This window comes from Lolium rigidum, chromosome 3, assembly GCF_022539505.1.
Source record: "Lolium rigidum isolate FL_2022 chromosome 3, APGP_CSIRO_Lrig_0.1, whole genome shotgun sequence".
Classification (NCBI taxonomy): domain Eukaryota; kingdom Viridiplantae; phylum Streptophyta; class Magnoliopsida; order Poales; family Poaceae; genus Lolium; species Lolium rigidum.
The window spans coordinates 160,958,718-160,969,497 of record NC_061510.1 but is presented as its reverse complement, the minus strand read 5'-3'; the positions used below and the strand labels follow the sequence as shown (position 1 = coordinate 160,969,497).

At 43.7% G+C, this 10,780-nt stretch overlaps 1 protein-coding gene across 1 annotated transcript; it reads left to right on the top strand.

Annotated features, from left to right (window-relative positions):
* The first annotated feature begins 957 nt into the window (after positions 1-957).
* Positions 958-10,436, top strand: LOC124702606 (importin-5-like). Its single transcript, XM_047234770.1, has 19 exons — positions 958-2,391; positions 3,296-3,400; positions 3,497-3,562; positions 3,636-3,800; positions 4,014-4,088; positions 4,209-4,354; positions 5,251-5,386; positions 5,483-5,552; positions 5,630-5,757; positions 5,849-5,905; positions 6,390-6,575; positions 6,858-6,950; positions 7,351-7,436; positions 7,532-7,598; positions 7,715-7,781; positions 7,856-7,992; positions 8,938-9,029; positions 9,165-9,231; positions 9,938-10,436. Exons 1-19 carry the CDS (start codon positions 973-975, stop codon positions 10,100-10,102), a joined length of 3,327 nt encoding a protein of 1,108 aa, XP_047090726.1. The 5' UTR covers positions 958-972; the 3' UTR covers positions 10,103-10,436.
* Positions 10,437-10,780: the final 344 nt, after the last annotated feature.

The following is a 10,780-nucleotide window of genomic DNA, read 5'->3' as shown; positions in this document are numbered from 1 at the left end:
TACATCCACTTATTTAATCAAGTGAGTTCGGATAACTTCTTCTTTCACTCGCTCCTTGATTAAAGTGTCTCTCAGTCAACTAGAACAACAGAGTAAAGATGATAGCTAGCGCATCTAGTTTCCTTCTAGTGAGTTTAGGATGATTGGTGTCATACTCGATCTTTCTATTGGTATGAGAGCAAGGTCTCCCCTTTGCAGTGTCCGGTCTTAATCATCATTGGAGAAAGGTATGTCGACCTCAGGGAGTGGTAGGATTCAGTCTAATAGGTATGTATTTAATGAAAAAAATTATCTAGCAATAGCTTAGTTGTCAATTTCAAAATTCGACAAAAAGAAAGGAAAATTGCGTCCAAAAAAAGAGAGGAGAAAATAGGAATACTATTGAGGGCGCCGTTGGAGTTGTCCTAAGTATTTGGCAACCTTTCAATTGCATAAACTTACTACGATTGAAAATGAGTCCAAGCAAGGATGATGATCCAAGCAAAATTGTATGCAGTCACTTACGAGTTTTGGAAGGAAACATGGGCAAGGCCGCAAGGATCCGAAAGCAACGAGAAAAGAGGGTTTAGTTTAGACCTAAAAGCAGAAGGAGATGAGAGCATAATTAGCAAAGGTGAGCTGTGGCGTGAGCTGCTCTGATTTTGATAACCGTGTACGCGGGCCAGCCGTCATAACTCATAACTCGTGTCCCTGGCCCCCGGGCCCCGCCTCCCAGAACAGCACGGCACCACCCCGTCCACGGCCCGCACGACTCCACTCCTCGATTCCCCGTACGCTCTGCTCTAGCCCCCGTTCCCTTCTCTCTCTCTCCTCTCTGCGCTCTCCGTCCGCCCTCGCCGCGCCGCTATCGCTCGTTCCCCCCCAAAAACCAAAAATATCCCGCGCTTCCGCTCCAATTCCGTCGCCACTGCCTGCTCCCCTCGCTTTCCCCTCCACCCACACCGCGCCCCGCCGCGCCGCATCGAAGCGCCCATGGATCCGCAGGCGGAGGCCGACGCGGCGGCGGTGCTGGGCGCGGACCCGGCGCCGCTCACGGCGCTGCTCGCCGACCTCGTCTCCCCGGCCAACGACGCGCGGTCGCGGGCGGAGCGGACGTTCCACTCCCTCCGCGCCACCCACCCGGACGCGCTCGCGCTCCGCCTCGCCCACCTCCTCCTCTCCCCCTCCCACCCGTCCGCGCCCATGGCGGCCGTCCTCCTCCGCCGCCTAATCTCCCCAACCTCCCAGGCCTTCGCCTACCCCGCCATGTCCCCCGCCACGCAGTCCTCCCTGCGCGCGCTCCTCCTCTCCGCCTCCTCCACCCCCGCGCTCTCCAAATCCATCTCCAAAAAGCTCTCCGACGCCGTGGCCGAACTCGCCACCCACCTCCTCCCCGCCAACGGCTGGCCGGACCTCCTAACCTTCCTCTACAAGTCCATCGCGTCCCCCTCCTCCCCGCCCGCCCTCCACGAGTCCGCCCTCAACACCCTCGCCCGCCTCGCGCCCCACCTCGCCGCCATCTTCCCGGACCTCCACAACCACCTCCTCTCATCCCTCTCCCACCCCACCTCCCCAGACATCCGCGTCGCCGGCCTCAACGCCGCCATCAGCGTCATCCAGTCCCTGCCCACCGCCACCGCCCGCGACGGGTTCCAGGACCTGCTCCCCGCCATGATGCGCGCCCTCGCCGACTCCCTCAACTGCGGCAACGAGGGCTCCGCGCAGGAGGCGCTCGAGATGATGATCGACCTCGCCGGCGCCGAGCCGCGCTTCCTCCGCCGCCAGCTGCCCGACGTCGTCGCCTCCATGCTGCACATCGCCGAGGCGCCCGGCCTCGAGGACGGCACCCGCCACCTCGCCGTCGAGTTCGTCGTCACCCTCGCCGAGGCCCGCGAGCGCGCGCCCGGCATGATGCGCCGCCTCCCGCGATACGTCGGCAGGCTCTTCGCCGTCGTCATGGCCATGCTGCTCGACGTCCACGACGAGCCTGCCTGGTACGCCGCCGTCACCGAGGAGGAGGACGCCGGGGAGACCGGGAGCTTTGTGTTCGCGCAGGAGTGCCTCGACCGGCTTGCCATCGCCGTCGGCGGGAACACCATCTTGCCCGTGGCTGCCGAGCTGCTCCCGTCGTTTATCGGCGCTGACGAGTGGAAGAGACGGCACGCCGCGCTCGTCACCATTGCGCAGATTGCCGAGGGCTGCGCCAAGGTCATGACTAAGAATCTCGATCAGGTGGTTGGGATGGTGCTCAATTCCTTCAACGATCCTCACCCGAGGGTCAGGTGGGCGGCCATCAACGCCGTAGGGCAGCTTTCCACCGACCTCGGCCCTGAGTTGCAGAACCAGCTGCACCATGTTGTGCTACCTGCATTGGCTTCCGCCATGGATGATTCAGACAACCCACGCGTACAGGCAAGTCACTATTTGCATTCCAACTCATCTGCACCCCTGTCAACATTTTTCTTCTGTTTAAATTTCTCAGAGCAACCCATGAGCCTGCTATATTACCCTACACATCACTCAAATGATACTAATACATAAGGGTAAAAATTATTCTGCACAAATAATGATGATGACCCAAGAGTATCTAAAGGTTGCAACGTTTCAATTCTATTCGATATACACTAACTATTTTCGAAGACAACCTAAATGAGAGTCAAGGGCATCTCCAATTTCTAACGTATGTATGTGTAAGAGCTTAAACAAGTGAATTTGGAAGTGGAGACCAGAGAGATTCAACATTCAGATATTTTTTTCCCTTCAAGAACTTCACTTAAATAAAAATGTATAGCACAAGGTAGGGTCTAGGGCTCTAAGTTGTCCCTTGTACTTATACTAGCATTTGATTTAGGGAATGTGTATGTTGGAAGATATCATCCAACTTGTATCCTTTCTATTATCTTATTGCTTTCAATAATGGCAACATCGTTTACGATATATACCTCATTGTCGTGCATTGTTGTAGACCACCTTTAGAACATCCCAGGGTGTTATTTGCACCTGTTTTAGAAGGCTGGTGTCCGGATTGTTTGTTTGTTGGTCTTAGGTGTTTAGGTGACAGCAAGGTATGCTTCAAGGGGTATATAGAAATCTCTCAGTGTACCTGTTTATGCTGGAAGTGACCATATACGTGTATTTAAGACCTTGTCAGCATCTCACAAAAAGGCTTGTTTGTTTTGGTTGTGACCATAAATTGCAACTTGCGCTTTATGGTTATTTACTTCTGGTTGACTTGTCATGAGTGTTTCCTCCATCAATTGATCAACAAGGCACGCTCTAACATTTGTTTTACATTTTTTATTTCCAATGAGTTCAGGCACATGCAGCTTCTGCAATTCTAAACTTCAGCGAAAATTGCAGACCTGACATTTTAACACCATACTTGGATGTGATAGTCACCAAACTTCTGGTGTTGCTTCAGGTTAATTTTGCTTCCAACTTTGAATCTTCAGTGGCTACGGTATATACATGTGCATAATTTGACATATTTTGGAAAATTTCCTTGTTTTCCTTGCAGTCTGGAAGCCAAATGGTGCAAGAAGGTGCTTTAACTGCCTTAGCATCAGCTGCGGATTCTTCTCAGGTACAATAGGAAATAATGTCGATGGTTTCCTGGTAAATATTATCGCTAATTCGTTCCAAACATATTGCTTCAGGAACACTTCCAAAAATATTATGATGCGGTCATGCCATATCTCAAGGCTATACTCATGAATGCAACTGATAAATCAAGCAGAATGTTGCGTGCCAAATCCATGGAATGTATTAGTTTAGTTGGTATGGCTGTTGGGAAACAAAAGTTTAGGGATGACGCTAAGCAGGTAATGATCTTTCTAGTTGCTCAGATGCATATCTATTTCATGTTGTGAGCAATTTTCAAGTTATTAAATACCAGTTCTCAAATATCCAACTAGATTGTACAGATGTTATATGCAGTTTGTTCTGATTTTATTGCTGATGTGTTCACTGGAATACTGTCTGCAAAATTCCTTAGTTTGCCCTTCGAGTCAAGTATAATACATTTTGTTTGTTAGGTGATGGAAGTTTTGATGTCACTGCAAGGATCACAGATGGAGGCTGATGACCCGATTACAAGTTACATGCTGCAAGTACGTTGGAAATTGAAACCCTAGTGGCAGTTAATACGATCACTTGTGTGCTTACTATGACTTAATCTAATTGCGATCACTAGCGTGCCTCACTTTTGCTTAATCTAATTGCATTTGTAGGCATGGGCGAGACTGTGTAAATGCCTTGGTCAGGAGTTCCTTCCGTACATGAATGTCGTTATGCCCCCTCTACTTCAATCTGCTCAGCTAAAACCAGATGTGAGCATCACTTCTGCAGGCGATGATGGAGAATCTGACGACGAGGGGTATGTTATAGGATTTCCCTCCATGTCTAAATTGGCATTTTGTCATATCTTGTTTTCTTGTAGGGTGTAGGTGGGGCAGGGCGGTTTGCCTCTTTCGCTTTCAGGATGACCTCTTCGAAGTATTTAGGGTTAATGTTCGGCGTGGTCCTCTTAAACAGGGTAATGCGCTTAACTAGGGTAGGTTCCTAGGGTCAGCCATATGTGGCTGGAAACACAGATGAAACACATCAACCTGTGAGTTTGCCTGCACATGCTGGTGAGTGGAGGCCCTGGCCGTTGCACCGCAGCAGTGGCGATGGTCGAGGGCATTAGGTTTGGTGGGTGAGGATGTGGAAGGCGGCAGCAGTGGGTGGTGGAGAGGAAGGGATGGGATGATCTCTTTGGGGCTGCTTGATGCATTTGCTCTTGTCCCATGAATAAGAGACTCTCAAAGTTAGGTCCAGGCTCGGTTGACCCTAGCTTTGGTCAGATCATCGCTGCTGTTCATCCTCATTTTATATGGTTTGGTCGCTTGTTCCAGAACGCAGTGGTGCCAGTGTGTTACTGTCGGTTCAGTGGGCTGACCCCCCCCCCCCCCCCAAAAAAAAATCCCTATTTTCCTGTATTGATTTTTCATCCTCTTGTCAGTCAGTGGTGAATCTGATCATACAAGCATGTTTGCAGTAACTTCCTGCATGCTTTGGCATGATGATGTTTGTGATAATTTGGTTTGTTATTCCGAATTTGCATGTGTAAGTTAGATCCATGCAGGATTGAAACTCGGATTGACTTGTGCTCCATTTAGTTCAGCCTCTTTTTATTGAACCAGTGCTGGGATTATTACACCAGGAGATTTCTGCTAATCATCTGTATGCGCTGAACAAAATCCTTACTTCCTGTATGAAATATGAATGCAGTGTTGAGACTATCACCCTGGGAGACAAGAGAATTGGCATCAGGACCAGTCTTCTGGAGGAGAAAGCCACAGCATGCAGTATGCTGTGTTGCTATGCTGATGAGCTCAAGGAAGGGTTTTTTCCATGGATTGATCAGGTTTTATGTTGTCGTTTTTTTAATTCATCCTCCCTGTCTCCATTTTCTCATTGTACGCGTGTGCGAAGAATTGCAGCTGAATCTTGATTTGTACAGGTCGCAACTACTCTGGTACCTCTCCTCAAATTCTATTTTCACGACGAAGTTAGGAAGGCAGCTGTTTCAGGTTAGGGATCTTTTTTATTTTTTATTTTTTTATATTTTACATGTTCTCAAGCTGTATGCATAATGCAATCTTTGCAGCTATGCCTGAGCTTCTACGTTCAGCAAAGTTGGCAGTAGAAAAAGGCCAAGCTCAAGGCCGGGATAATTCTTATCTTAAGCAACTATCTGATTATGTAGTTCCAGCTCTTGTAGAGGCTATAAATAAAGTAAGTGCAGCTAAGACATTTACAATTCTGATTAGTGCTCATTCTGTTAGTTATTGTTCTTTGGTTTAAGCATTGTATTGAAACTCTGTAGGAACCTGAGACACAAATTTGTGCAAGCATGCTGGAGTCATTGAACGAGTCAATACAGGTATTGCATTTTGTGCTATTGTACTGTGGTTACAGTTACTTGTGACACTGCTCCGAAAAGTTATGTTTTCTTCAAAGGCCTTAATATCTTGACTTTGTGCACAGCCAGCTCTTGCTTATTTTGACATGTTTTTGTCATGATTATTCAACATTACTGGACTATGCTAAATTTACACCTGTGCTGTGTGTGAATACGGGAGTAGTGTATCATGTCGACCTACTCTGTAGTCTGTGATGCACAATTTTGGCTGTAAAGTTAAACATGATTATGTCTATAGTGCTGTGCTGATTCTTCTGCTGAAAGATTTGGCTAAAGTACTCTACCATTCTACTCATACTTTTAATAACATGTAACAATCTTTACCTGCTAGTACATGTCATCAACTCACAAACATCTGCGCCTTTTCAGTTGGCGGTGTATTCCCGTGCACTATGTGAGATCACTGATAAGTAGTAATAATCTGTAATCTATTGTCTTCGTTCAGATGTCAGGAACACTACTTGATGAAGGTCAAGTTAGATATATAGTGGAATGTATCAAAGAAGTAATAACATCAAGCTCTAATAGGAGGACAGACCGAACAGAGAGGTCAAAGGCTGAAGACTTTGATTCAGAGGAAGATGAGCTGCTAAGGGAAGAAAACGAACAGGAGGATGAAATCTTTGATCAAGTAAGCTAACGAAATGCTAGACTGAACTTTTGGACAACGCAACATAGGAGTACTTGTATTTTCTGATCCATATAGTGGTATAGACAAGTAACACGAATGTGTACTGAAATCAATGATTTACTTAGATGCCTCATTAATTACCTTATAAATGTAACTAAAGCAATGAAAGTTGCATGCATGATTGTTTTGTACTTTTGGTTGCTAGCGTAAACAGCTGCCAATTCTAATTGCTCAGCATCATTGCCAGTAGTTTACGCACGTTTACCCTTTGTGATTTCGCAGGTTGGTGATTGTTTAGGTACTCTGGTCAAAACTTTCAAGACTTATTTTCTCCCATTCTTTGATGAGCTCTCCGTCTATTTGACACCGATGTTGGTAAGTGAAATGATTAACCATGGGATTTGGAGTCTATGTTTATTAGCCTAAGAATAGTTTTGAAACTGAACTTTATGCCAAAAATCATTTTTTGACTTGCTAATACCAAGTCTTAAACCATTCTCTGTCACCCTTTTGGTCATCACCCTTTTGGTCATTTTCAGATAGTATATCCTTAGACCCAACTGCTTGCTTAGCTGTTTAACGCTTCTCGTTTGTAATCCTTTCTTGAGATGTTTTTCGTTTCAAAGGAAACTTCAATGTGTATATGTTTTTTATGTGGATCCCATGATAACCGCTAAACATCTCATTGCACAAGTTGCATTCCTGTTACACAATGCATTATTTAGATGGACCTCATAAATTAAGTTATTTTCTATTACGTTTGATCCCTTACTAGGGCAAGGATAAGACATCAGAAGAAAGAAGAGTTACCATATGCATTTTTGACGATGTCGCAGAACACTGTCAAGAAGCAGCAGTTAGGTAACATCTTTATGCTCATCCTACTCTTTTCTATAAGAAATAACTTAAAACCTTTTCCTATGAAGCAAAGTTTTTATGTTATATCTCGTCCTCAGGTATTATGACACATATCTTCCTTCTCTGTTAGAAGCCTGCACAAGTGAAAACCCAGATGTTAGACAGGTATGAATCTTTCTTGATTGCACAAAGGTTCATGACTTCATGTGATAATATTGCATAATTTCTCAAGAAGTTTTCTCTAGAAGTGTGTGGGTTCATATTTAACCTGCTGTTCTCAGGCTGCAGTTTATGGTATTGGCATCTGTGCGGAGTTTGGTGGCTCTGCATTCAGGCCTCATACTGGGGGTACGTGTTTTACTCACTGTGAATCGCACTATTTTATTGTTACATTTGTTGTTGACATCGATTATTTGTTTCAGAGGCACTCTCTAGATTATACAATGTAATCAAACATCCTAATGCATTGGATTTGGATAACGCGATGGCATATGACAATTCTGTTTCCGCTCTTGGAAAGATATGTCAGTTTCATCGTGATAGCATTGATGCATCTCAGGTATCGTATGAGTCATATGCCTTTATTTTCTTACTCTGAGGTGCATTGATGCTTGGAATATGTGGTGAACTGGCGATTAAATGTAGGAAGTATTTAACTTTAACTCCTGCAGTTGTTTCCTTGAAAATTCAAAAAGGCTCAGGAATGGGTATAGATGTCTGACGTTTATGTAATAATGCTGTCTCAAGGGTACCATGTTCATTTATTCCTTAAGAAATAGTTGTGCTTGCTGCTGAAAGTAGATATAACAGCACCTTAAGGCTCAAAGTAGGCACTGAGTGTCCAAACCTTAAATGGGGTGTGCAAAACATTAAATGGGTTTGAACTAACAAAACATGATGGAGTTTAAGTTGAAACTAGACTATGCAATCATACCTAAAGTTGAACCTGTCTTCCTATTCAACCAGTTAACCTACACCAGTAGCAGGTTGACCAGACAGGTTATATATGGATATTTTCCTCTTTTCTTTGAATTAGTATTAGAGTCTATATTTCTCAAAAGTGAACTCATTGCCTACAACTCCACTATTTATGTTGTAAGCTAAAGGTCTACTCTCTCCGATCCATAATAAGTTCAAAGTGAGGTTAGTTCAAATTTATACCACACCCTGAGTAAAAGCATGACAATTATTATTGATCGGAGGGAATACTTAATGGCAGTATTGCTCTCTTGATGTCACTAGAGTTTTTTTTTTTAATTAAGATGTACATCTGAACCCAACAAATACTAAGGTATCATTATGTACTTCAAATAGGAAAAGAATAGTTTTCAACAATTGTTCATTGGATCTTGTAAAGAATTAAAGATTGAATGTCACTTATCTATGTCCTTACTCATTTGCCTCAAATATCAGATGATGGGTTTTACCTGTTAACTGTTACTTTGTTATTTTATAAATTCCTTAAACAGTGCTTCTGACGTGCAACACATTTCAATTTTAACAGGTTATTCCTGCTTGGTTAAGTTGTCTTCCTTTAAAAAATGACTTAGTTGAGGCAAGGATTGTCCATGAACAGATGTGTGCAATGCTCGAGAAGTAAGCAATAGCCAAAAATTATTTCCACAGGATTGTGCAGTTTTACCAAGTCATGGTGTATAGAAAGACCAACATACATTTACTTAGTAGCATGATTATGTTCTTTCATACTGACTTTGTTGGCATGACTAACAGGTCTGATGCAGAGCTTTTGGGCAATAACAATCAATATCTTCCGAAGATTGTATCTATTTTTGCAGAGGTATTCTTTTATGTTTACTTCCTTTTTTTTATTTGCTGGTAAAGATGTTGTTACATGCATTCTTGGAACCATAGAGGATTTGTATACTATTCCGTTTGATGCCTTAACTTTCCGAAATCGAGCTGAAATTAACGTTAAATGATATATAAGCTATTACTGTAAAGTGCATGTAAATAGATCTTGGAGTATCGACAAAAGCGGATACCAACTGTTGTCTGTCTTGTTAATAACTCAAACCTCTAGGTTGAACCTGAAACATGGTTGCTGCAACCTATAGTTCATTGAGGATTTAGGGTCACAATGCTGTCATCCGTAGCATGTGCTTTTGCAACAATTTGCCACTCATTTCAATTGCTGAATTCTCTGTTGCCCTATATGTACTGCTGAAACTTATCTTATCTTTTTCATGATCTTATTTTAGCATTCAGCACTTCATATTTTCCCCATTGCAATCATGGGTCCTTTCGTAGTAACACAATCGTTCTTCATTCCTCTAGATTTTATGTGCTATGCCTTATTCTATAAATGAATCAATCAAGTTAATTTGACAGAAACATTGCAATTTTACTTGTACTTGTGAATATAGTATGTGAGTTCGTCATGGAATCTTATCCATTTTTCACGTGACAATCACTATATGACCCACAGTAGTTTCAGAGCGTTCAACAGTAGCTTTTTAACACCCTATTTATTTTGCTAAGTGCAGATATTATGCGCGGGCAAGGATCTGGCAACAGAACAGACTGCTAGCAAGATAGTTAATCTGCTAAGACAGCTTCAGACCACTCTGCCCCCTGCAGTACTTGCCTCGACATGGTCTTCTCTTCAGCCACAGCAACAGCTTGCCCTACAATCTGTATTGACATCATAGCTAGCCAGAATAACCTCAATGGTTTTACACACATGGCTCTTCACAGCTTACCTTTTTTCTTGTGTTTTATTCACATATTTTTGTGCCTGGGTTCCTGGGGTTTGTGCAGCATACAAATGCCCTGAGCTTTTGTACGAGGGCAAGGTTTGCGCCTGGTGTGTATATTATTGCGAGTGATGTGTATGAGGCTGTGTTATCTCCACATCGCCCGGGTGAAGCTGTAAAGTTACATATCCGATTCACTAGTTAGTTGGATCGAAAGAGTTGTAAAGTGACATCAATTTTGATCGATGGTGGTTGATAGTGGAAATTATTCTGTTAGCACTTGTTCATTCATTTTGGCTTGTTTTAATTTTGTGTTTCCTATTCTCGATTCTTTTAGAATGCCACACATTGATTTCATTTAAGAAATTGCATACACATATGACCTTGATCAGCATGGAGATATTTTGCTCCGTGAAGTTTGGTATGCTACGTTTGCTAATGTGAAATTACATACACATATGACCTTTGATTTTAATGTTTGCTATGCTATGGCCTCCTCACGTTGTCAGGCCTCGTATGACCGGTGGATGGCCAATGGAAGCATTTATATATTTGATGGAAACAAACTCACCAGAAGAAAGAGAACACGGGGAGAGAAAATTCCTGCCAGCTAGGAGACAATTCGAGGCTTCT

Bases quoted from the DNA above. Each gene is read 5' to 3' on its own strand.
- LOC124702606 (XM_047234770.1), top strand. From the start codon at position 973: ATGGATCCGCAGGCGGAGGCCGACGCGGCGGCGGTGCTGGGCGCGGAC. The intron at 4,355-5,250 runs GTATGTTATAGG...ATATGAATGCAG, and splicing joins GGAGAATCTGACGACGAGGG to TGTTGAGACTATCACCCTGG. The intron at 5,906-6,389 runs GTATTGCATTTT...GTCTTCGTTCAG, and splicing joins CATTGAACGAGTCAATACAG to ATGTCAGGAACACTACTTGA.